Raw genomic sequence first — 26,817 nt, 5'->3', positions numbered from 1 at the left:
GAAAGTGTGCTATGGTCCTGGACTGGAGAACCCCACAGAGCTCTGCTCAAGCATGGGACCTATTGCCCAGATGGTGATAACATTGCTGCAAAGCTGGTGAGCACAACTGCCCCAAAAGAACCCCCCTGTACCTTCCAGTGCATCTGTGTCTGTCTGGGAAACAGCTTTGGGTTAAATCTGCAGGTGTGAGTTCAAAAGAGGTCCAAGGTGATTAGATCCTCAGGTCTTGCTGAATTTCAGAGGAATCTGGATGCCAGGGTTTTCTGAAAACCACAGACAATGCAGGTGGTACTTCCTGACCAAATTTGATGTCATCCCTATGCATCACTAGTGCAGGTTTCATGACAGAGTTTGGGAGGTGTTGCTTCTTGGTAGCATTGGAAAATTAACCAGCTTTTCACTGTCTTAGAGGGTTAGTTGATCTCTTTAGATTTTGGTGTTTAACTGTTTGGTCTAGGACTTGTTATCATCCTCTGGGGAAATGTTTCTAAGAGTTTTCCTCAAGTCATCTATGAGAATTCAAACACACTTTCTTTGGTAGCATCCAATGATCAGCAGAGTTCCTTGGCACTTGGAAAACAAGATTTTTCGTTTTAAAGAGATTGGGAATTTAATGTCTAATCTCTTTAAAAACATGCTAATTTCTTAAACTATTCCCAGTCAATGAAATCAGTAAGAAAGGATGGGAAATGAATTTATTAATTTTTAAGGACGAGATAAAAGTTGTTGTTTTCAATTCTTGGCGTATGACAGAAATGTAAGTTGTACAAATTACAGCATCATATTTATTCAATCAGGATACACCCTGCTGAGTATTTGACTGTTCAATGTCCCTGAGTTAGGCTGTGAGCAGATTACCTCCAGACTGCTGGGAGACAAGGTCTTCTAGTGTGGAAAAAAAGCACATTTATGGCTACCAACGTGCAGAAAGCTGCATCAACAGCACGGGTGGTGACTGCACGGAGAAGGCCATACATCCCTTTTGTTTCTCTTGCCAAGATCCCTCAGAGGAGTGTCCTGAGACTATGGTTTATAACTATAGCGTGAAGTACTGCAACCAGTCCTGCCGCTCGCTGGATGAGCCTGACCCCCTGTGTGAAGTCCAGATGGCTCCTCTGGAGGGCTGTGGGTGCCCTGAAGGGACCTACCTCAACGATGGGGAGGAATGTGTAACTCCAGATGATTGTCCCTGCTACTACAAAGGGAAGATCGTTCAGCCTGGCAGCTCCTTCCAAGAGGACAAGCTGATGTGGTAAAGTGCTCTGCTGGTGGGAAGGCTGAGGGGTCTGGGGGAGGTTGGGGCTCACTAAGGGAGTCCCTGCTCTAATCCCTGAATTGTGTCACTGTCCTGTAAGGAAAACTGCCAAATCTTATGAGCCACAAGGATGATTCATGGGCTGGAGCACCTCTGCTCTGAGGATGGGCAGAGGGCACTGGGGTTGCTCAGCCTGGAGAAGAGAAGACTCTGGGGGGACCTTAGAGTGACCTTCCAATACCTGAAGGAACCTCCAGGAAGGCTGGAGAGGGACTTGGCACAAGAGTGTCCAGTGACAGGAGAAGGGGAAATGGTTTAAACTGGAGGAGAGCAGGTTTAGACTGGATCTGAGGAAGAAGTTCTTCAGTCTGAGGGTGGCCAGACTCTGGACTAGGTTGTCAGAGAGCTGTGGATGCCCCTCCCTGGAGGTGTTCAGGGCCAGGTTGGATTGTCCTTGAGCAACCTGGTCTAGTTGAGAGGTGTCCCTGCCCATGGCTGGAAGTTGGATGAGATGATCTCTGGGGTCCCTTCCAACCTCAGCCATTCTAGAACTCTACAAAATTTCTCCTAGTTTGTACCAAAGGAAACATTCCCCTGGCAGGAATATTCTCCTGGCACAGCCACAGCAAAGGTTAAGATCCTGTATTCCTGCTAGCAAACAAGAACCTGAAAATGGGATAAGTGATGTTTGCAGCCTGTCCCTACACACAGCTCATTGTTGTGCAGGAAATAGCCATGTACAGTGGGAGCAAGTTGTCTAGAAGACAAGGGGCCTGGGGAAGTTTGTGGCTTTCAAATGGAAAAGCAAAATAAAACACACCCTCCAACACACTACCCTGACTATTTAAAAAATAAAGATGGTTCAGGAAAAAAAAGCCAACAAATCTCAGGTTTTAATCTTTTATTTTTTTTTAAAAGAGAGAGAGACAGAGAGAAATTTGGGGGGAAATACTAAAAATACAATCATTAATTTGCATCTACAGTGTAAAAACAATTTCCATTAGAAATTTGGGGGGAAATACTAAAAATACAATCATTAATTTGCATCTACAGTGTAAAAACAATTTCCATTGTCTCATTTTTTAGCCATTTCAGAGCAGCAATACAAACAAATAGCAGGGGAAGGCTCTTTTATTCAATGTATTTGTATTTTTTAGATGTCTACATAGTCTCCTTCTCTCTTTCAACTCCCATAGGGTTTTTTTTCTGAGGATTCTAGACTGTTTTGTAAAACCAGATTAATTTAGTAATTTAAAAGGTCTCTTAAGAAAACGTTAGTCTTATCTCATGGGGTGTAAAATAGATGCTTAGGAAAAATTTGATTTAGGGAAAACAAAGTAAACAAGTGGTAGATAAAGGAAGAGTATTTAAGAGCTGGGTGTCTTAATCTTCCTTCTGGGGAGGGTAATTCATGCCTGTGAACCTGACAGCTGTAGCAAACATTCATTTGGGTAGGAGTTTGTTGTCTGTGTGACCAGTGAAGCTTTGCAGTGCCTTTCCCTGGTGAGGGAGGCATGTGCAAAGAGCTGATGTGTTTCATTTTATGGAATCTCTTTAGCAAATGCATTCAAGGAAGATTAGACTGCATTGGAGAGACTGTCCTGGTAAAAGGTGAGGTTTTGTTAACTAATGGCATTATGGTGTCAGTTGGTATTTCTGATGGTTTTTTTTCTGTGTTATTTCTCATTTTCTGTAGCATTTTAGTATTCTGCACAGTTTTGCCTTCTCCCTGCAATGTGCTGCTTAGTGATAATAGTTGTGTTGGTAAAAATCTCACTAAACTTGCTGAATTCATTAAAAGAATTAAGACATTTCCCAACACTTAGAAGTTTGTCTCCTCCCCACACCTCTGGTGGGCAGAAGCAAAGAAACTAAGAGAAATTTTAAACGAGAGACATAGGCTGTCCTCTGAAATTCTCCACTCTGTGCTGCAGTTGCTGAGGGCATCCTTGCTTTTGCTGAATTCCCCTCCTAAAATGTTTCCTCCCTCCTATAGATTGCCCAGCTCCTATGTATTACTTCAACTGCAGCTCTGCGGGTCCCGGGGCCATTGGATCAGAGTGTCAGAAGAGCTGCAAGACTCAGGACATGCACTGTGTAAGGATTTCACCTCCTAGCAGGAGCATGGAGCAACCTGACTGTGCATCCACATTTCATCCCTTCCTTAGAAACATAAACCTCTAGCTCCCAGCCAGAGGGACGACTGGTCTCCAGGCAGGGCACAGAAAATACCTTTTGCTTCCCAGAAAGGGAGATTCCACATTTCATCCCTTCCTTAGAAACACAAACCTCTAGCTCCCAGCCAGAGGGATGACTGGTCTCCAGGCTGGGCACAGAAAATATGTTTTGCTTCCCAGGAAGGGAGAGAAAGTCACCAAGTTCTGTGTCCTGGGCAGAAGGGTTGGGACAGAGCTCTGAATTCAGCCCAGGTTTTCAGCTTTCCTGAGCCCTGGTTACCAGTTAGAGCTCTAAAACTTGGCAGATCCTTAAAAAAATAAACAGTACCCCATTGTCTTCTCTTCCCTGAAAATGCTAAGAGTTGTGTTTAGGTCATTCACCTATAAGAAAGACACTGAGGGGCTGGAACATGGCCAGAGAAGGGCAACAAAGCTGCTGGGGAAGGGTCTAGAGCCCAAGTGTGGGGAGGAGCAGCTGAGGCAGCGGGGGGTGCTGAGCCTGGAGCAAAGGAGGCTCAGGGGAGACCTTCTGGCTCTGCACAGCTCCTGACAGGAGCCTGGAGCCAGGGGGGGGTCGGGCTCTGCTCCCAAGGAACAAGGGACAGGACAAGAGGGAACAGCCTCAAGTTGCACCAGGGGAGGTTGAGGTTGGGTATTAGAAAAAAATTCTCCACTGAAAGGGTTGTGAAGCCTTGTCCCAGGCTGCCCAGGGCAGTGATGGAGTCCCCATCCCTGGAGGGATTTAAAAGCCATGGAGAGGTGATGTAGCTGGGATACTTCTGGTTTGAGTATCACCAGTTTAAAGGATTTTTTTAAAATTCCCAGAGTTTGGCATCCAGACTGTGGCACCTCTTCTCCTGCCCTGTACTTTCTGTGCATTAACAAGTTGCCTTGTGCTGTGTCTTTATGCACCCAGTATGTCACAGAATGTGTTTCTGGCTGCATGTGTCCCGATGGGCTGGTGCTGGATGGCAGTGGAGGATGCATTCCCAAAGACCAATGTCCCTGTGTCCATGGAGGACACTTTTATAAACCTGGGGAAACCATCAAAGTGGACTGCAACACATGGTATGTTCCTCCAGGGGGACTGTGGAGGGTGTGAGAATTATCAGTGCACTGGGGCAGGATGTGTTTTGAAGCTTTCCTCTTCCTCACGACACCCATCAGGCTGTAGAAATAAAAAGGGCAACATTTCCCCTCTGCAACTTGCTACATGAGCCTGCACTTGAGGAGAGAACAAGAACCAAGATCTTCTTTCAAATGATTTCCAGCCTTCTCTACAAACTGCTTCCCCACCAGCTTTAGAGGTACCAGCCTTGTGCAGGCTGGTCTGTGGCTGGTCATTCTACGTGGGGCATTGAGTGTGTGTCTCTAGGGCAGTGCTGTACCCCAGGAAAGGGCTGAATTTAGGGGAAGGAGAAATCACCACGATCTTCCAGTGACTTACAGTGCTCCTGGGTGCATAGTTCTCAAGATAAAGAAACATTCTGCAGTTGCTGGTGTAACTCTGCCATAGACTTAACTGTTATTGCTGATCACGGTGTGCAAAATGCTTGGAATCCTTATGATTCCTAATTTAAATGATGCCAAATTTGGAGGAAATGATGCCAAGGACATTTGAAGGAAAAAGTAGAATAAAAATGGACAAAGTTCAAGCATGTCTTGGTAGTAAACACGAACTTTGTGATTAATAAGCCATCTCTTGGTCTCAAAACAGTTCAGCGGGTAAGCCTAGAAAAGCAAGAGAGGACTGATTTCTTTGGAGTACTGCAAAAGACAAACCTTTGATTTATTCTGTCCTGTCTGGGGTTGTGGAGAACCCACTCTTCACACAAAGATTGTGACTCTTTGCATTTTGCCCCCCAGCACCTGCAACCAGAGGCAGTGGAACTGCACAGACCATCCCTGCAAGGGAACCTGCACCGTGTATGGAAACGGGCACTACATGAGCTTTGATGGGGAGAAGTTTGATTTCCTGGGAGACTGTGACTATATCCTAGCTCAGGTATCAGGGTTTTTTTCACTTTCCTATCCATATGTTTTTTCCCAGCTCTCCTTGTAGAGCTCAGTCTGGGCAATTCAAGGGTTATCCCATGCAAAACTGGCAACGCTGCTGAGCAGAGCCTGCTCCCCTCCTCTCCAACCTAGAGCAGACACAGGCAGATTTTGGATGCAAAAGCAAAGCCATTAACTCTCAGAAGTGACACAAGAGGGCACTGTGTGATCCTTAAACGCTGGACAGCCCTTTCCGGAGGTGATTCCAGCATCTGCAAGGTGTGGTGGTGAGAAGCTGAGTCTTTCTCTCAGCCATCCAAGACTGACAGTATTTTGTTGTGATGGAAGAGTGTAGAGTTAACGTGAGAGCCTCCAGGATAATAATTGCATGTCGTGAGGCAGTAGTTGGTGAGACAGTTTGTCATCCCTGAATCATGCTTGGTTTTGCTGATTTTAAGGAAAAAATACTTTTAGCTTTTGGGCTGTGCAGGACTGGTGCTACAAAAAGCTCTTTTTTCCCCTTAACTCTTTGAAATTCCTGGTCAAGTATGAACCTGCCACCAAGTCATCTCCCATCAGATTCTTCTAAAATGTCCTAAAATATCTAAAAACATGACAAAATAGTGGAAGTCACATTGGAGGGTCATTCATTTAGAACTCCTGAAAATATTTAAGACTGATCTAGTTCCCTAAAAAGATCTAATACAACTTTATCTCTTCTCCTAAGGATTTTTGCCCCAATAACATGGATGCTGGCACCTTCCGAATTGTCATTCAGAACAATGCCTGTGGGAAGTCACTCTCCATCTGCTCCCTGAAGATCACACTGATTTTTGAGGTTTGTCTGGAACTGGTTATAGTCTTGATTTTGTAGCAGTTAGTGTGGTGCCTCCTTATGTCCCAACTCGGTTGCTGCTCGAGGGTACCTGTGGAAGCCAAATGGCCAGAAAGCAAAGGCAGGTGAGATGGGAAAGGTTTGGGTTTTTGGTGCTAAGAGGGTTGGACACTTCTGCAAGTGAAGGGATGGATGGAGAGAGTCTACAGCTCTCTCTGTGTGTGAATGTGTGTTTGCATCCGTGACACTGGTGATGTAGGAGTGATGGAGAAGTGTTTAGGGGTGCAGGTTTTTCTACCAAGCTTTGAGCACAGGGCAGAGGTAACTACAGAGGGAAGAGCTTCTTCTCCCCATCTTGGGCTTCACATTTCCCCCAAAAGTACACAAAGCAGCAGGGGGTGAGGGGATGGCAAACAAAGCAGCGTGACAAGGGGTGTTCCATCGTGCCCAACTGCCCCTGCACGCAGGAGCTGCTGTGCCAGCAGAAAAGATTTCATCTAGAAAGAGGACAATTTCTGTGGCCGTGAGGTAAGACTTGTCCTGCAAAGGCAGATGTTTCTTGGTACATCTCATCTGTGGCTCACATCTGGCCATGGACCAAGATGTAGTGTAAAGACAACAGAAAAAATAAGACAAAGGACAAGAGGCAGGGTGCCAGTGCTTCTGCACTAGGTGTTCTGCTTGATTTCCTCCCATGCAATGGATCTGTTCCTTGTAGAGCAGTGAAATCAGGCTCTTGGAAGGAAGAATTCAGGAGATAGCCACTGATCCCAGAGCTGAGAAGAATTACAAAGTGGATCTCAGAGGAGGTTATATTGTGATTGAAACAAATCAAGGGATGAACTTCATGTGGGACCAGAAGACTACTGTTGTTGTTCATGTGGCACCATCTTTCCAGGTAGGTATGGGATGGTCTGAGAGTTATGATTTCAAATTCAAAGTTATATCAGTATGAAATGCTCCAGAATATTTGGAGGCAGAAGTAAAGCCAGACACTTGGCAGTACTGGAGGGCTAAGAGAGTGATCCTGTCACTTGAAGTCCAGCTTTTCCCAAGCCATATTTTGATGGCTGTTTAGAAACCTGCAGCTATTTTGCTTTGGCCCAGTTCTATAGTTTATTTCTGACAAACATTGGGCTGCACTCAAAATAACCAAACCCCTCCTGTGCCTACACAAATCTCCCAGGGCAAAGTCTGTGGCCTTTGTGGGGACTTTGATGGCCGCTCGAGGAACGACTTCACAACCAGAGGGCAGTCCATGGAGATGAGCATCCAGGAGTTTGGAAACAGCTGGAAAATCACAAGCACTTGCTCAAACATCAACAGGACAGACCCGTGTGCTGATCAGCCTTTCAGGTCTGCCCTGGGCCAGAAGCACTGCAGCATCATCAAGAGTAGCATCTTTGAAGCCTGCCACAGCAAGGTAATCCTGTTCTCTCACCCTCAGCACTTTCACACTAGGTATTTTTTGTTGTTATGAAGAACATTTCCACAGTTTTTTTACTATTAAAGGTTATTACACAGCACTCTTGAGTTCAAGGGGTACCTCTCTCAAAACTTCACTTCACAGCTATGCCAGTTGAATCTTGTTGCCCATTGTTGAGGAAACATTGGTGCCTGTTTTGAGTAACTGAATACAAAGAGGGTAATAGTTGGCTACCAGAAGTAAAAATTTAGGTATCAGTTTGTCAGGTCTGAAGATAAGTTAGTGTAGGTCTGTTTGTATGGGGATCCTTAGGAAAGTTTATTCAAATTACCCAAAGACATTATTTGGTTTATTTCAACCATAAATTAATGCAAACAGAAACAAGGCTCCTAATTCTTGATGAGAATGTCTATACAAAGCTTCAGTGCAGTTTAATAACCCATTTTAAAAGCAAGCTTGGCTTAATTTCTTTGATTAGTTCATTTTGGCACAGGTTAGAACACAAGAGAAGTTCAGTGGAAATAGGATTGACTTTGTACTCACTTAATCACTCTCCATCAGAGAGTGCACATATTATATAGTTGTGCTGGGCCAAAGCAAGGGAGTTCAGTCCTGCAGAAATTACACTGTTAAGAAGAATTTCTTTACTGAAAGAGTGGTGAGACATTGGCCCAGGCTGCCCAGGGAGGTGCTGGAGTCCCCAGCCCTGGAGGGGTTCAAAAGATGTGTAGATGTGGCCCTTTGGGACAGGGTTTAATGGTCATGGGAGTGTTGCGCGATGGTTGGACTTGATGGTCTTAGAGTTCTTTTCCAACCTTAATGATTCTATGAATTTCTGGGAAGACATTTTGAGCATAAACACCAACACTACACAGATGGGAATGAGATGATGTAGAGTCCAGTTCTACCAGGCTGCTGAAGGTAGGCAACCACCAGTTTGGGACAGTCCCAGTGTGTCCCAGACTCAACCTGGTGCTGCCAGAGACACTGTCAGTGGCTGGCAGGAATTGGGAGCCCTTCCTGTGGCCAAAGCCCAGGGCAGGAGGTACACCTGGAGTGAGAGCCTGTGGGTGTTTTGGCAGGTGAACCCCATCCCCTACTACGAGTCGTGTATCTCTGACTTCTGTGGCTGTGACAGCGTGGGGGACTGTGAGTGCTTCTGTACCTCTGTTGCTGCTTACTCCAGGAGCTGCAGCAGGGCTGGTGTCTGTGTGGACTGGAGGACTCCTGCCATCTGCCGTGAGTACTGCCCCAAAAACGGGCTCAGAAAAGCTCTGCTCCACGTGCTGGGGCACGTGGCACGTGAAGAGCAGCAGAGTTCTGACATCACTGTGCCTTGCCTGACCTAACAAGCTCTGGTTGATTTAATAACCCCTGCCCAGTGTCTGAGACTTGGAGGTTTTCTTATTCTGTTCCAGCCGTGTTCTGTGATTATTACAACCCCCCTGACAAACATCAGTGGTTCTACAAACCCTGTGGAGCTCCTTGTCTAAAGACCTGCAGGAACCCCCAGGGGAAATGTGGGAACTTGCTGTACAGTTTAGAAGGTAAATCTTGCTCATCTTGGATGCAGTTTATGGGAATTATAGCTATTATTCTAGTTTGAAATGTCTTAAACATCAAGATTGCTGAGAGGCTGTGTCCCATTTACCCCAGAAACTCATTGACCATGCCTCTTCTGGTCTAATTCCCCATGTGATGGTGCCATTTGTAGCATAATTTGCTTGTTGCCTTTAAATCTGAGGGATAAAAGATGATTCAGTCTAAATTTGCAACGAATAATTATCTGTTGACAAACAGAGTTAATCAAAACTTTTGGAAGAGGGAAAAAGAATGTGGAAAAAATGATTGGTGCTGTAAAGAACATTCATACTGGGATCACATTTATTTGGGGATCAAATCTGCATCTGACAGAGGTGTTTGTGTTCTCCCTGGAGCTGTGCAAAGCAGACTAAGAATGTGGTGTTTGACTTTCCAGGCTGTTACCCAGAGTGCAGTCCTGACAAGCCATATTTTGATGAGGAAAGCAGGAAGTGTGTCTCCCTGGCCAACTGCACTTCATGGTAGGTTGGTTGATGAGGAGGTAGAAAGGGACAGGAGAGGACAAGCCAGGCAACGTTTGGTTTATATTCATAGGCAGCAGCAGTTGTCATGAAATGCTCCAGGAGTGGGCTTTTGTGTCAAAGTAGACACCACTGCAAACTGTGTTATTCCATGTACTGATTTAAGTCAATAAAACAAACCTTCTTCTCTATCTTCAGCAATCCTGAAGAGAAACTATGTGCTGAAGACTCCAAAGGTAACTTTCCACCACCCTCACCCTTCATGGAGTGATGGTAGGGCTGAAACCACCCAACATGTTGGCTTGTCAGCACATAGCTGGCTTGTCAGAGATGTGGGTTTGTGCCTAAAGGACACGCTTCCTCAAGGCATGGTATCAGTTCATTCCCAAATCTTGGAGAAACCACACCCCAAAATGCAGGGTGACCCAGCAGACAACACATCTCTGGGTTTGCTGATTTGGTTACAGTAATAGATGTATTCTCCTGAGTTCCTCAATGTACGTTCTCCACAACCCAAAGAGCTTCTCATACATTTAAATGAACATGAAATCGTGGGACGTTGCTCAGATTTGGGTGGAAATGACTGTGCAACACCTTCTGAGCCAGAGTGTTGTCGCTCAGTAGGGCAGCAATCCCAGTCATTCCCTGCCAAGAGGGAATACAACTGTGCTCCATGCTGGGTGCTGAGGACAGTGCCAGTTCTGATGCTTCCATCAGGCAGTAATTTCTCTGTGTGAGCTGATTCCAAGAAAAACCAAAAATCCAACCCTCTTTAAATGAATGAGGTAGTCTCCTCTCAAGTTTTGGGGTTCAAACTGGGTGTGCAACACCTTCTGAGCCAGAGTGTTGTCGCTCAGTAGGGCAGCAATCCCAGTCATTCCCTGCCAAGAGGGAATACAACTGTGCTCCATGCTGGGTGCTGAGGACAGTGCCAGTTCTGATGCTTCCATCAGGCAGTAATTTCTCTGTGTGAGCTGACTCCAAGAAAAACCAAAAAATCCAACCCTCTTTAAATGAATGAGGTAAACTCCTCTCAAGTACAAACTGGGAGAGTGTTGCAGCCAGGTCATTCATGTCTGATGATGCAACCTACTGAAGAACAAATCCAGAACCTGGTTTTCTTTTTGTTTGCATTTGTATGACAAGTGTCACCTGTTTCCATGGCATTTGCTCTTTTGGTGCCTCAGATTGCCTCTGCTGCTACAATGGAAAGACCTACACCTTAAATGAAACCATCTACAGCCAAGTGTCTGGGCCTGAGTGTGGTGATGCTCTCTGTGGCCCGGGTGGAGAGGTCATTAAAACTGTCATCCCTTGCAGAACTCCTCCCACAACAGCACAAGGTACTGGGTGCACAAGAGGTTTGGTGGGGTTTTTATGAAGATCTGTACTGGTAATGAGATTCCTCCACCTTGGAAGAAGACTCCTGCTGCATGTCTAGGATAAACACAGAATTTATGGCAGCTGAAGGTTCAGGACTGAGGGGTCAGAACTTGTGGGTGTCATGGGGGGCACCAAAAGTGTAAATTTTATAGATTCTTTCTGTCAATAGGGTAAAGAGAGAGCAGAGACATTGGGCCATTTTTGGTACAGCTTTCACACTAACCTTGGGCATACCACAGCTGACACTCTGGTGGTGTTGGTCTCAGTATTTCATATTTCTAAGCCTTTTTTTCTTCTTCTCATCACCTATATTGCACTATGGTTCTTCTTATAGTGTTTTCTTGATTGGAATAAGCCAGTCTCAACTGGGTCACTGGAGCAAGAGAATAAAGCTGCCTGATGGTTTACTCCCTTCCCTGAAGAGAAGTTGCAGGGTGAAGGGGAGTGAATGGACAGAAAAGTAGGAAGTTGAAATAAAGAAAAGGTGGAATTTTGCCACATAATTATAATAAAGAAAAATAAGTGGCTAAAAGAGTGTGTGTCATACGAAGGAGCCAGGGCAAATAAAAGTTAACTTCTCCACTCTACAAGTGGAGTCAGAAGTATAATGGAGTAACAGCTAGGAAAGGAAGAGCTACTGAAAGCAAGGTGTATGTGGCAGAGTGAAGTGTCTAAATGATCTGTCTGTACTTAAACCAACAGTTTCTTTGCAACAAGGCATTAAAAAGAAAAACGGAGTGCCACTGGAAGTCACCTCTCCAAAGCCAGGTGAAGTCCTGCAGGATGATAAAGTTCAAAGAAACCTTAAACTGGAATGAATAAGTGAGAGTAGAAGGGTGGTTTATTGGATTCTATATAGAAAAAAAAGGCTAACTACAAGGGGAAGTGTGTTTATTATTCTAGTAGCATGTAGTATAACAGAGATTGTGTATATATACAACAGAGAGGATGGGTTTAGTCTGTACGTGTACAGAACATGGTGGGGGTATAAAAATGATGAATTTTTCCTCTTTTTATGTGATCGTAGAGGATGCAACACATTCCATAGGGCTTGAAAGTACAGTGGCAGAGGATTTGAATATTAACTGTTCTCATTTCCTGCAGAAGCACATATGGAACCTGTAACAACATCTGCACCTCTGTCGTCAGCGGTGGCCACTCCCTGCTTCTGCAATGACAATGGACAATTGATAGCAAGGGGTGAGAAACCAAGCAAATATTTTTTCTGCACCTCTGATGTGGGAAAATATAGTTGAGATAAAGGTGTTTCAACAAGCGCTCATTCAGCCTGCTACAGTTACACCTTACAAGCTCTTAGATCTCTGAACCATGACCAGCACCTTCAGAACCACGACTTTCCCATATCCTATAGCTGTGTCCTGGTTTGGATAGCCCTGGTGTGAGGGAGCTTGTACTAGATGCTAACTTCAGTAGACTCCAGCACAAACCTTGAATCTCAAACTGCTGGACATAAGCTTGTAATCCACAGTCTCATTCCAAAAATAGAGAAGACTCTTCCTCATCTCTTGGTAGCTCCTGAGCCACCTATCTCCCAGTCTTTGTGAAGACCAGATGCACTCAGGGATGTTTTCAGTGTTCTCTTCTCTTGTGCTTATTTTCAACTCCCACTAATGTATGTAAGAGCAGAATTTCAGACCAGCTGCCTGTGGCCCTCCCTCACCTTTTGTCATCTGGATGAGCTGAGGTCCAGTTTGGTCACTGAATTCAAGACACAGTCCCCCCTGAACGTGGCCGTTGGGTACAGGCAGAACCAGCCAGCTAAATGCAAGGCTGAGAACGTGACCAGCCTGTGATGCACAGACCTGGAGAGTTCCCAGTTTCATGGGCAATCAGTGGTAACAGTTGGGTTTTGGCCTTGCAGGAGACAACATTTCTCTGCCAGTGAACATCTCTGGCCGTTGTGCCTACTCCCTTTGCAACGCATCGTGTCGTTTGGAGTTCGTTTGGGCAGAGTGTAAACCTGCTCAAGCTGAGGCCCTCAAGATCTGTGATCCAGACTCCAAAACCTGTCCACTAACACCTGCTCCCAGTCCAATAAGCCAAATTCCTGCTTCGACGAGGTCTCCTGGGGGTGATTGTTTGGGGCTCGTTCCTCCCAGAAAGGTAAGAGGCTTGAAAGGTGTGTTTCTTCAGCTAGAGCTGCAGCCAAGACTTGGTGTCCTCCTCTGATCCTAGCAACCACCACTATAGCTGGACTATAAGCTGAATTAGAGGATTTAGAAGTGTACCAGAATCCCCCAGATAATTAAGGGAAGAAGTTGGGCATTGTTCTGCTCACCTGAAACAACTACATGATTGTATGTGGGCAGAGCTGCCCAAGCTGAACAAAGGCTGGGAAACCACACTGGGCAGTGTTCCATCATCAGAAGTGCTCAGGACCTTAACACTGAGTCCTAGACAAAATATAGAACAGAAAGAGGTATCAAGAATCTGTTGCTTGGTATATTTTTCATATTTATTTCCAGAGAAAGAGTAGATAGTGAATAATGGCACGAGAGAAAATTAATTGGAGTTTAATTGCTGTGAATGATTTTAAAGATTTTGCTACTTTACTTTGTGTGCCTCTCTTTTTTTTTTAATCCATCACTAGTTTAATGAAACGTGGCACTTTGGAAACTGCCAGATGGCCACTTGCCTGGGAGAAGGAAACAGCATTAAACTGTCCAGTGTGACCTGTCCTCCTCAGCAACTGAAACTCTGTGCCAATGGTTTCCCATTCACCAAGCACCATGATGAGACTGGTTGCTGTGAAGTCTTCGAGTGTCAGTGTAAGTACAGGACAACTCCTGAAATCTATGTCAGGTTCAGCTGGACATCAAGGCAGGTGAGTCTACGTGGTCAACATCTTTATTATGTTCATGTTAATTCAGTAGGATGCAGTGGAGCAGAAGTCCCACCCAAAGCATTGGCTGTTTAGAGCAGATAAGAGTGTCCTTGCTAGGCTAATTTTTCTTCATCAAACTGGTTATTTCATGAAAAGTGTGTGAGTTAAAACCAGCTTGTGTTTACAGGAAGCTCAGAAGCCAGACCTGAAGCCTGTCACTGTCTTCCAGGTATTTGCAGTGGATGGGGAAATGAGCATTATGTGACTTTTGATGGAACATATTATAATTTTAAAGAAAACTGCACCTATGTCCTGGTGAAGTCAATTCATCCTGACTCTCACAGCTTCTGGATTCACATAGACAACTACTACTGTGCTGCCACGGAGGGGGCAATTTGTTCAATGTCTCTTCTCATTTTTCACTCCAACTCTGTTGTTATTCTGACACAAGCAAAGGAACGTGGAAAAGAAACTAACTTGGTAAAGTATTCGGTTAAAATAAATTCTCCATGTTATTTTTGCAGTGGTTATATTACTGTACTGCCAAATGTCCTGTCACGACAAAGGATGAAGCTTTTAAGGATGGAAGTGGGTAGTAAAAGAAATCTCTTGCTTTCTGTGTTGATAAAAAATTCTATATTCTAAAAACTTGGCAAGTGATGGCATAACTGAAAGTTGTTTTTTTCTTCCTGGCATGAATATTTGACTATAAATGACAGCCTGCTAAAAAGGATCATAGAGAAGTGCATAGATGACTTCATTTGGGGCCCCTGAGGTCTGAATTTGTGCTGCTCTACCCTGTACCTTACTCAGCAGAAGGATGTCCATAGAGACCTTTTGTTTCTCTTTATTTTTTAGGTTTTGTTTAATGATCAGAAAATTGTCCCAGACATTTCCAAGGACGGTATCTGGATAAGCAGCTCTGGTATTTATGTCATAGTTGAAATACCTGAGCTGGAAGTTTATATCTCCTACAGTCGACTTGCATTTTACATAAAACTCCCTTTTGGAAAGTTTTCTAACAGCACCATGGGGCTGTGTGGTGAGTATCTTCATCAGCTGACAGTAATATAGGCAATAAATTCTCCTCCTTTTTCTCTCTCATCCCATTGTTAACATTTCTAAGCGCTTCCAACTCCATTCATTTCTATTTCTCACAAATTTTAACATGTTTCTATTTAGTGGGCAGACACTGTCAGGAGGAAGAGTTTTAAATCATTTCCTTTCATTCTGCTCAGTCTGTTGGTGGAGACAGGCTCTTTCTAAGCCTTTCCTCTTGATCATATCTACTCCACATGGGCTGTATGAAATTTGGAGAGTCCCATGCTAGACAGACCTGTCTCGGTTGCTTTAGCCACTAGGAGAAATGCATCAGCCAAAACATCAACTCTGATTTTCATGAGTATTTGGCAAACCATTTGTTTTTGCCTTCTCTTCCTACTAACAGTTCTTGTGAACACATCTGGGATCCCACACGTTACCTTCCCACAAAGAGGAGAACTTCCCTCCAGGTTTTCTCTAAAAGCAGCTTCCTCAGCATCAACTTCTCCCAAACTGTCCTTTTGCATTTATTCTGCTGCCAGGTACCTGCACCAACCAGAAGTCTGATGATGCTATGAAGAGGAATGGTGAAGTTATTGAGTCCTTCAAAGAGATGGGATTAGATTGGGAAGCTGCAGATCCTACCAACAGATACTGTAAACCCAGTGTCCCAGAGCCAGCTGAGATGGAATTTCATCAGCACTGTGAGCCTTCCGACCTGTGCAAAATCATCTGGTAAGACAATTCCCAAAAGTGCCATAAAAATAACTCCTGAAGATGATTTTACACTTCACTACATGACTTGGGTGAGCTGCTTGTAGGACGTGATGAAAATAGGAAGTCTAGCACAGCTTGAAAAACGGAGCAGTGAACTGCTGTGTGAATGTTCCTGAATTTGGCAGTTATTTTTCAGCTGCATCATCAAAATCAGTCTTCCCTTCGTAGTGTCTGCTGCTTGGCACTCCCTCTGCCTTCAGCCCTGGAGGGGCTGCTCAGTACCTAGCTATAATTCAAGATCTGCAAGCTCTGGAGGAAAAAGAACGCAGCCAGGATATAGCAAGCAGATACAAGTGTTTGGTTTTAAAATAATTTTGGGCTTTGATACAGGAGTGCTGGCATAAAAGTGCCAGCAGATAGGATGATAGCTGTGAGCTGTGCATGAGAATTTCTTTGCAGGTATCAGTCCATCAGAAAACTTCCTTTCAAAGCATCATAAAGGATGGGAGGTAGAGCTCATTCTTGCTTCAGCTCTGTGGGTGCCTTGCCTGGCAGAGCAGCTCATGGCTGTATCTTGCCCTCGAGGCTTTCTCTGGGTGGGGATGGGTTCGGTCCAGTTGAACCCTTCCTTGGAAATCTCCCGTCTCCTTGCTTTGTGCAGGAACCTGACCGAGTGCCACGGCGTGGTGCCCCCCCAGCCCTACTACGAGGCTTGTGTGGAGAGTGGGTGCTCCCAGCAGCACCCTGGGGCCGAGTGCCAGAGCTTGCAGACCTACGGGGGTCTGTGTGGGCTCCACGGGGTCTGCGTGGACTGGAGGGGGCGAGCCAGCGGCCGCTGCGGTAAGCTGGGGGGGACCTGCTGGGGGGGCTCTTCTGGCCTCACCTGCACCCCTCTTTGTGTTCCTCCACATCAGCAGCTTCAATCTCTCCTGAGGTGCTCGGAGGAAAAGCAGGAAGAGGTCAAAGGGGTTGTTTCAGTCCAGGAGTGGTGCAAAATGAGTGGGAAATGTTTTTTTGGGGGTTGTTCAGGCTGGAGAAGAGAAGGTTCCAGGGAGACCTTCTTGCAGCCTTTCAGTGCTTAAAGGGGCCTCTCAGAAAGCTGGGGACAGAGTTTTTAGCAAGACATGTGACAGGACAAGGGGTGATGGTTTTAAACTAAAAGAGGGAGATTTAGACTAGATATAATGAAGACATTTTTTCCACTGAGGGTGGTGAGCCCCTGGCCCAGGCTGCCCAGAGATGTGGTCAATGCCCCATCCCTGGAAACCTTCCAGCTTAGCTTGACTGGGGCTCTGAGCACCCTGCTCTAGCTGCAGATGTCCTTGCTCCCTGCAGGAGGGTTGGATTCGACGACCTTGAGAGGTCCCTTCCCACCCAACCCATTCTAAGATAGTCTCTCCTGAGCAGCTCAGCTGAGGAGCCCTGGGTGTTGCTTAGAGCTTCAGCACTGGATGTCAAAACTCAGCTTCTCTCTGCGTGCTTTGCCCTGCCCGGGGGGCACCCAGTGCTTCAGAACCTCTAGTACTGCTACAAGCACGTTGCTGAATCCATCCATCCTCCTCCTGCTCAGCCTGCAGGGACCTCTTTGCTGGGCAGCAGCCTGGGCTTTGCAGACCTGTGGGGTGGGCTGTGGTTCATCTGATGAACATCAAAGGCTACACACGGGTCTGGGCTTTCTCACCTGGGTGTTGTCGTGCTCCACAGAGGCCAGCTGTCCTCAGGATCAAGTGTACAAGCCATGTGGGGAAGCAAAAAGAAACACTTGCTTCAGCAGGTGGGTCATTTCCTGGGACACTTCCCAAGTTCATCACTGGAAAACTGCCAAGGAAGGCTGGAAGTTCAGATCCTCCTGGGGTAGAGGTGATTGCTTGTCCTGGGGCACATTTCTGCCTCTCATTCATTCCCATTTGTGTTCTCATTGTGCAGAGAAGTCATCATGGGTACCCTCCCCTCCAAAAACAGCACACCAGTGTTTGTGGAGGGATGCTACTGTCCTGATGGCCAAACTCTGCTGAATGACCGTGATGGCATCTGTGTCTCTGTCTGTGGTAAGAACCAAGGGAAACGGTGGGGTGGGAAGTGGGGGGATAAGAGCCTGACTAGAAGCACACATTAAGGGGGATGTTCTGGGTGCAGAGGAAATGGGGGAGACCCTGATGCTGCCCTTTTGTAGTTAGGTTGGAAATGGTTCCATCTGCTTTGATGCAGAAAGTGCAGCTTCAAAAAGAGCAAAGAGCTTCTTCAAGATCCTCTGAGTACACAACCTGAGACTTCACACTCTGAATCTCTCTCTTTGTGGCTGTTCTTCAGATTTCAAGACTTTCTTTTTATTCCTGTCCTTTTGCTTCTGTTGTTTTCTTTGCTTGGGTTATCATTAAATGAATCTGTAATTAATTTTACAGGTTGCACTGCACAAGATGGGTCAGTGAAACAGGTAAGAAAAGGGAAAATCTTATATTGTAGCTTCACTATGTCTGGGTGCTGTGGGCTCCTGTAAAAAAAAGGCTGCATGAGTTTCTTCTTTTGATGCTAAGGTTTAAATACCAGTGACCTGCAATGACAGTGGGGAAGAAACCAGCAGATTTTATTAACTCCAAACCTTAATTAATCACTTGAAATATAGAAGCAGAAATAGGAGTTTGTGGGAATAACTCTTTCCTGTTAGAATTTCCAGGTTTCCCTTCTGGAACCACAGAAACCTGCAAAGGAAAGTGGTAGATTATAACATTTTTTTTCTTACTGTTCCCTTCTCCTCCCTCTGGGATTTGAACTCTGATTTTCTTACATAGTAAATTAAAGCAACCAAGCCCTACACTGTCTTGCAGCAGGCAGAAATAGGAGTTTGTGGGAATAACTCTTTCCTGTTAGAATTTCCAGGTTTCCCTTCTGGAACCACAGAAACCTGCAAAGGAAAGTGGTAGATTATAACTTTTTTTTCTTACTGTTCCCTTTTCCCTCTGGGATTTGAGATCTGATTTTCCTACATAATAAATTAAAGCAACCAAGCCCTACACTGTCTTGCAGCAGGCGTTCATGAATCTAAAGCTTCTAGTTTTTGCTCTCTGAACTACTATCTCTGTTGTTTCCACAGCCTAGAGAGGCTTTGGGGCACAACTGCCAGTACTGTGCTTGTGATGAAGCAACCTTGGAAGTCTCCTGCTTCCCCCGCCCTTGTCCTAAATCTCCACCCATCAACTGCACTAAAGAGGGCTTTGTAAGCAGAATAAAGCCACGTTTGGATGACCCGTGTTGCACAGAGACAGTGTGTGGTGAGTAGATAATTCAGGTGCCAGAATGAGGCATCATTTGCCTTTTGGAGCAAAGCTCAAGTGAGATCTGGTAGCCCATGGGTACCAGATTTTAATGGGTACACTGGAGTGGTCATTTCTTCCATCTGCCATGCGCTTTTGCTATCAGAAGAGACCTCCTCTGGTCCAGCTTATATTCTCTATTAGTGCTGTGAGCTGACAAATACATTAGAAAATCCCCCATGTATCATTTGGATCACGAGGTTCTTCACAGGATCCTCTGGCTCTGTTCCCATCTGAGATGAGAGGATGATGAGAGGGTGATCCTTGCACAGGGATCCATCCAGTAAGGCAGAATGTGCCCACTTTTTAGGCTCCCCTGAGGCCTCCTGTGGAGGTTCTTGATGTATGTTTGCCCTCACCTTTCCACTTGTATCCTCTCAGTCCCAAATGCCCACCACAGCACAGGATCTTCTCAGAAGGCTGCTCCTAGCCCTGGTCATTCCCAGCACCCACAGGACCATGCAGGACAGGAGGTCCTGGCAGTGTTGGTGGTCTGGCTTTTTGTCCCTCATCCCTTCATCCTGCCAGGCAGAGGTCCATTAAACTCCTTGGGTGCTTTGCCTTGCATGTCCCAACCTTTGCATCTTTGGCTCTCCTCTACTGAGAGAGACTACTCCTCATTTGTTTCACTCTCTGACTCATTGTTTCTCTGTCACTTCTCTGAGATGAGGGTGTTTAGTTTTTTTTGGACATGACATCCAGTGAGGAAAGAGAAGCAGGAAGAAGGGCCAGCAGTGTGTGTCCAGGGAGAACCTTTAGAGTAGACCAAGCTTAGAGATACTTCACCCAAACATGTCCCCAGACTCCAAAAATAAATGGTTCAATCATCTATTCCTATTATTAAATCATCAATTTATTGGATGTTCAAGTTTTGTCTGCAAGTAACACTGCTGGAAGGGATGCTTTGGGTTATTTTATCTCTGTTATTCATTGCAGAATGTGATATAAAAACCTGTATCATCAACAAAAGTGCGTGTGACTTGGGGTTCCAACCAGTGGTTGCTATATCTGAGGATGGTTGTTGTCCTATCTTCTCCTGTAGTAAGTGCCACCTTATTTTAATTTTATTTATTCATTGAACTATTTTTTTTCCCCCCAAATGAGTTAAAATCACAGCCAGCCCCCTCTGTCTCCTCCCAGCCTTTAAAATTGGTGCTTTTCTCTTTTTTTGGAGGTGGAGTAGCTGCTGCAGGTTCTCTGTAGCTAGGACTCAGTGAGTGTAAGTTACTGATCAGATATTGAATTTTGGATATATTGAAGCCCTCCAGAAGCTCTGTTGCCAAACTATGTTTCCAGATACCTGACTCAGCTTCCCATTGGCTCTGTTACCAGCAAGGTGGTTGACAATATAGAAAAACTCAACTAATTTGAAGTATGGGTAAACAAACATGAAGTACATTGATATTTCTATGTGGAGAATAACAAGATATAGAATTATGCCCCACTTCAAGCATAACATCTGAGCAGAGGTCACATGTGGGCTTCTGAATAACAATTAGCACCATCTACTAGTTACTTTTCCCCCCCATTTGTGGAGGTTATTAAGGCTAATTATTTAGCTCAGCTCTACTCTTTGTCTCCTCTAAATCACAGCTGGGAGGTGAATACAGAAGCTCTTTCCATCATTCCTACCACATCCTTTTCTTTTTTTCTTGCAGTACCAAAAGGTGTATGTGTTTCTGAAGGAGTTGAATTTAAGGTAGGTCTTCCAGACCCTTCTTTCCACAGGTTGATGCTGCCTGAGTCAGAATATTTTGAAGTAGTTATTGTCAACACTCACATAAAAAGCAGAATTTGAGTGACCCAAAATATTTCCCTGCTGGTAATTTTATGTACAGTTGGAAATGCTACTGAACAAGTGAAACCAGAGACCAGTAGATTGCTTCCTAAATGAGATCCTACCTGTGTCTTAGAGCATGGAAATCAGAATTATGATCAAACACAGTTTTTAAATCTCATTGGAGGCCGTAAGATTAATTACTAGTTCAAAATGAATGAAAATCAATGGATGAAGTTTATGAGAGGATGTAATAACTCATTCCATGTGATTGATGCACGTGGGAGCGTCAGCTTTGTGTTCACTTTGTGATGCCAACAGTGTGAGGCTGCAGAAGTAGTTATTGTCAACACTCACATAAAAGGCAGAATTTGAGTGACCCAAAATATTTCCCTGCTGGTAATTTTATGTACAGTTGGAAATGCTACTGAACAGGTGATACCAGAGACCAGTAGCTTGCTTCCTAAGTGAGATCCTACCTGTGTCTTAGAGCATGGAAATCAGAATTATGATCAAACATAGTTTTTAAATCTAATTGGATGCCCTAAGATTAATTACTAGATCAAAGTGAATGAAAATCGATGGATGATGTTTATGAGAGGATGTAATAACTCATTTCATGTGATTGCACGTGGGAGCGTCAGTTTTGTGTTCACTTTGTGATGCCAACAGTGTGAGGCTGCAGAGAACTGGAGGATTTCATCTCAGGAAGTCCTTCAAAAGCTAAATCTCAAAGATAAACATTCCTTTTTGCTAGTGCAGGGCTTGTGGGTTTATTCCAGAGCCCACTGAATCCTTGCCATGACCTTTCTCCTCTCTCTGTATTTTCCAGCCAGGGGCAAGGGTGCCCAAAAGCTCTTGTGAGGACTGTGTGTGCACAGATGAGCAGGACACTGGGAGCCAGACCAACCGCATCCAGTGTGTCCCAGTGAAGTGCCAAACCACCTGCCCCCAGGTCAGTGCTGCACACCAGCCTCCCCTGCCTCCCAAACGCCTGCTGGGGGGATGAGCTGGGGAAAGAACTGGGCAGCAGAACTGCTTCCTCACTGAAAAACAGCAGGATATCTTCTTCTACTAGATTTTTTTTCCCTAGAGTCCTCTTCTGGGTGGTTATTTTGGCTGTAGTAAATTTAAGAGGTCACCCTTGGAAAGATGCCCTGAGAGAGAATGATTACAAATCTGCTCAAGAGAAGTCTGCTGAAAGACAACTTTTATGCCCTTCTGTTGGTGTTGCCCATTGTCAGCTCAAAAATTGAGATTATCAAGAAACTGCACAGTGGTTTTTGCTTCCAATCACTTCTCAGCACTCATGAGCTCAGGGTCTGCACACAAACCATTCAGGAGCAGAGTGATTTCTTCCCCATTCTTGGCCAGAAAATGCCAGATCCACCACCAACCCTAAAAATGAATAAGCCCATTATCCTTTATCCTGCAGCCAGACAAAACCACACCCACCAAGAGATACCTAAAACACAGAGGGGGAAATATCTGATACATGACCTTCACGTGTCTGGCAGCAGCAATTCTTGTGGATAATCATATCAGATGAAGCACTACTAGTAGATTGTGCAAATAACCATATGCTGAATCAATTTATCTGGCCTGACTTGCGTTTTAGCCTGAAGAATTGCCAATGGCAGGGTCTTCATGGCAACTGCAGTGCCCAGAAATCACTGTTCAATAAGGGGAAGAAATTGTCAGCTTTGATTCTCAGGCTTAAAGTGGCTCCAACAGGTTTCTAGACAAAACAGAAGTGAAACCAAAAGGATTGGCTCATGTCCTCTGCCATCTCCAAGTGGCTTAGATCCAAAGGTGCTTCATGAACAAGACATGAGGAACCAAGGCTAAACAGGAACCTCATCCCTGCAGGGTTTCCTCCATGTGGAAGAGGAGGGTCAGTGCTGCAGCCAGTGCCAGCAAGTGGCCTGTGTGGCAAGTTTTCCGTCTGGCAATGTGACCATTGAGGTAAGCTCTCCCTTCCTCTCACACGAGGCTGAATCATCAAAAAGTCCTCAGGATTTTTGGAACCAGAGTCATGCATTTTGAGCCTGGGAAGACTTGGAGGAGGTTTAGAAGTGTCTGTATTTTCCAAGTGGATGCAGATGTTCAGACAGCTGCTCTCTGCATCTCACAGGCACCTCTGTGTTGAAAATCAGGCAGCTCTGGTGGGAATGGAAGTTGTGTTAGTCCTCCACTCCCCTTCTTGACATGCAACAGGGGGAAAGAATTAGAGGGGGAAGATGACAATGGGTACTGCTGTTCTTGTGAGAGTAGACAGGCTGAGCCTCAGGGTGGCTCCTTGGGCTCCTCACAGCCTCCTACTCCAGTGAACAGAGAATGATGGACCAGGCCCTGTGCTGGTGATGGTCCATCATATGAAACCCACCATACTAAAACTGGACCAACCCGTCACTGCTGTCTGACATGTCATTGCTTCTCTGGTAGCTCTTGGGTTCTGCATCTTCTCCATCTCATCCTTTTTACTCCTTGGTAAGGTATCTTGCAAGCCAGCTTCTCCTGTGCCAACATACAACTCTTATGTCTCCAAGAGGAGGCTTTGCATTTATGTATGAAGGTTTTTCTCCTCTTTCACACATCTTTTACTTTGAAAGCCATGAAAATGGATTAAATCCTTTAAAAGAACTATTTGTCTTTTGAGTAGGCTGGTAGTGAGTGAGCTTGGGGCATGATTTGTAGGTGTAAGTTCCAGACATCTGCAGACTTTTGGAGAGATATGAACCACCCAGTCCCTCTGCCAGTTCATTGACTGTGTTACTTGTGCATTATTCTATTTTTATTGCTGTACTGTGTTGGTTGGAGGTTTTTTTTTCCCTGTTTTTATTCAGGTTGGGAAGAGTTATAAAGCTCCACACGATAACTGCACTCAGTACACGTGCACTGAGTCAGCAGGCCAGTTTTCCTTGACTACCAGAGTGAAGGTCTGCTTACCCTTTGAAGAATCAAACTGTGTCCCAGTAAGTATTTTAGAACCAGAGAAAGACTTTTGGAATGAGCCCTGCTGCTGGTCTGAGAACTTTCTGAGTACTGTGTTGAACGAGCCATTTCATTATTTCTTGGTCTTTCTGAGCTGATCATGCTTCTTTGAAAGAAATGATCTTTCCAACCCTGAATGGAGCATCCCATGGGAAGTAAACCAAAACTATTAGTAAACAACTCACACACTTTACTTGTTGTGAGATGAGTACTAGAGTTGGGAAGAGAAGAGTGTGGGGAGATGAAAAAGTGGGATATTTCCTCACTTGAGGAACACCAGGGTCACTCGAGCAAATGGTAACTCACCATGGACTCCTGGGGGAAGAGATGAACACGGTGTCTTCTGCTATGTGGTGCATCACTAGGCAAAGAAGTGGTGCATGAACTTCAACATGGTTGTGGACATCAACAGCCCTTGGCTTGAGTCAGCTTCAGGGCAGGTTCTGTGCTGGAGAGGTTCTTCAATTCCAGGAGCAGCTGGGTTGGGGGTTTTGTGTTGGCTTCAGTAGGACCTACATAACGTCAGGGACATGTTTCATCCTACCTGGCTTGGGAGAAGATACTGAGCTTTAAGAAAATTCACTCCTTCCTTGCTGGATTTTCTTCTGAGGAGTTTTAGACACAATTTGTAGACAAATAGGTCTGATGATGAATCTTTTTGGCTAGAGATGAGGGAATACTCCTGAATTCTCAGTGCTGCTACAGGCTGCCTGGCAATATGTGCATCTGACCTGCTCTGCTTGTGTTTGCTTTCAATACAGGGGACAGTGGATGTGACTTCAGATGGCTGCTGTAAGACATGTGAGTGCATTAAGTCACTGATTCCCTATCCCAGTACTCTTAGCTTCTGCCCTGCTTGTAGCCTTGTTTCTGCATGCACTGAGAGGCTGCAGTTTCCACAGACTGGAGGACAACTCTTCTGTACCTCACAGCTCAGGCTAAAACTCTGCCTCATTCTTCCTATAAGAACACTGAAATTCTTCAATCTTCATTTTTTCTTTTTTAAATAACTGAAATACTGTCAGTTTGGACCACGCTGCTGATAAGAAAATTTGTAGAAAATATGTATTCTTCCACTTGGAAATTGCATGGGGATAAAAGGGTCTTTTTTTCTGGAACACCCACCTAGAAATCATAGGTTGTTCTAGAGTAAAACATGTCATTTATAGTGATTTTTTTTAAATAAATCAAACCCTGTCCTTTAACTCTTGGTTCAACAGTATCTTTACATGAACCTCTACCTCATTTAAGCTAGTCCACAAATACAAAAGCTCTTTGACCAGCAGGAGGTTGCTTGGTTGAATTAGTGCCTCTTTGCACTCTCTCATTTGGATTTTTGGCCATGCATTTGACCAGTAAAAAGTTTTAGCAGGATGAGCTGCCCTTGGTTTCCTAGCAGAGACCTTTCAGAACATTTCCTCCCCATTCTGAAGCCATCTAACAGGAGTTTTGTCCTACACAGGCATTGACTTGCCCCACAAGTGCAAGCGCAACGTGAAGGAGCAGCATATTGTCCATGGCAACTGCAGGTCAGCAGCTCCAGTCCCAGTGCCCTTTTGTGAAGGGACATGCAGCACCTATTCTGTGTAAGTAGGAAACCTTTCTCTGTCCTCCACCACGTCTGATCTTCCTGGGTTCTTGTCACCCATGGGCTGCAGATCTTTGTCCCTTTGCTGTTGTTAAAAAAGCCCAGGTTGGGAGACTGGGTGTGCAGAACATCAGTCATGAGCAATGGGACTAGATGTCTTTAAGAGTGACAGGAGCACTTTATCCTGGTTAGGAAAATAGAATCATAGAATCCTTTATGTTGGAAGAGACCTTTAAGATCATCGAGTCCAACCATCAAGCCAACACTACTGAGTCTTCTGCTAAAAAAGAATCAGAATCTGTCAGGGTTAGAAGGGACCACAAGGATCCCCCAGTTCCAACCCCTCTGCCATGAGCAGGGACACCTCCCACTAGATCAGGCTGCCCAGAGCCTCCTCCAGCCTGGCCTTAAAGGCCCCCAGGGATGGGGCCTCAACCACCGCCCTGGGCAACCCATGCCAGGGTCTCACCACTCTCATGGGGAAGCACTTCTTCCTCACATCCAGCCTGAATCTGCCCACTGCCAGCTTTGCCCCATTCCCCCCAGTCCTGTCACTACCTGATAGCCTAAAAAGTCCCTCCCCAGCTTTCTTGTAGGCCCCCCTAAGATACTGGAAGGGCACAATAAGGTCCCTTTGAAAAGACATCAGCTAAATTTATTAACTGCCTGTTCTTAAACAGGTGCTTAGGTTGTTTTTGAACAGCTTTGGTGTTTACTAGAGGGTTTTTTTTCTGGTCTTTGGTCTCTGCATGGGTTGTCCCTTTCTAGACCTTCTGCATGGCTAGTGGTGTCCTGAGCAAAGATTGTTATGAATAAGAGGAAAAATAAACAGGAAATTTTGCTCCTCTGCTCCTTGGAAGTAGCTCCATTTGGAGCAACAAATACTGATCATTTTGGGAAGTCAACAGGCAGCAGACTGATGCACAAATCTTATTTCTGTAGGTATTCCTTTGAGGCCAGTGCAATGGAACACAAATGCATTTGCTGCCACGAAAAAAGGAGTCACGAAGTGAAGGTGGAACTGGTTTGCTCTGAGCATAAGAGAGTCCAGTTCACTTATGTGCATGTAGATGAATGTGGATGTGTGGAAACAAAATGCCCAAAGAGGAGAACATGAACATAAATCAAAGGCAATCTTTCAGCTCCCATTTAATGCTTCCCTAGCAAGTAGTTTAGAAAGCAGCTGAGAGCGACCTTCAAATGACCATATTTCTCTCCTGTGCTTCTTCCTTCTGGTATTATATGCAGTTATGGAATTGAGCTGAAGATTTTACTCTAAATGTTTGTAGAATAAACTGCATTTCAAAGAGGACTTGTTCTCCTGTGTGAGTGGTGCTGCTACCAGGGCGAGGTGGCTCATGTCTGTAATCCCATAGTGGTGTATAAACCAAGGTTGTTACAAGACACTCT

General features: G+C 45.1%; 1 protein-coding gene across 1 annotated transcript; it reads left to right on the top strand.

Annotated features, from left to right (window-relative positions):
* Positions 1–999: 999 nt before the first annotated feature.
* On the top strand, positions 1,000–26,524 carry LOC103782125 (mucin-5B-like; the record flags this gene model as incomplete). The annotated part of the gene is made up of 32 exons (XM_008949873.1): positions 1,000–1,252; positions 2,814–2,866; positions 3,252–3,352; positions 4,349–4,500; positions 5,299–5,437; positions 6,155–6,265; positions 6,981–7,160; positions 7,449–7,685; positions 8,771–8,927; positions 9,107–9,235; positions 9,667–9,751; positions 9,950–9,987; positions 10,939–11,094; positions 12,239–12,334; positions 13,017–13,258; positions 13,746–13,923; positions 14,209–14,459; positions 14,838–15,021; positions 15,563–15,755; positions 16,399–16,577; positions 17,442–17,511; positions 17,664–17,785; positions 18,140–18,171; positions 18,829–19,006; positions 19,985–20,089; positions 20,707–20,747; positions 21,658–21,780; positions 22,695–22,790; positions 23,672–23,800; positions 24,581–24,620; positions 25,282–25,405; positions 26,350–26,524. Coding segments are annotated over 32 exons (4,349 nt in total), but the record flags the coding sequence as incomplete, so codon positions are not given.
* Positions 26,525–26,817: the final 293 nt, after the last annotated feature.

Source organism: Merops nubicus, unplaced genomic scaffold (assembly GCF_000691845.1).
Source record: "Merops nubicus isolate BGI_N331 unplaced genomic scaffold, ASM69184v1 scaffold10091, whole genome shotgun sequence".
NCBI classification, from domain to species: domain Eukaryota; kingdom Metazoa; phylum Chordata; class Aves; order Coraciiformes; family Meropidae; genus Merops; species Merops nubicus.
The sequence above is the reverse complement of the archived record's forward strand: the minus strand, read 5'-3'. Positions and strand labels throughout refer to the sequence as shown.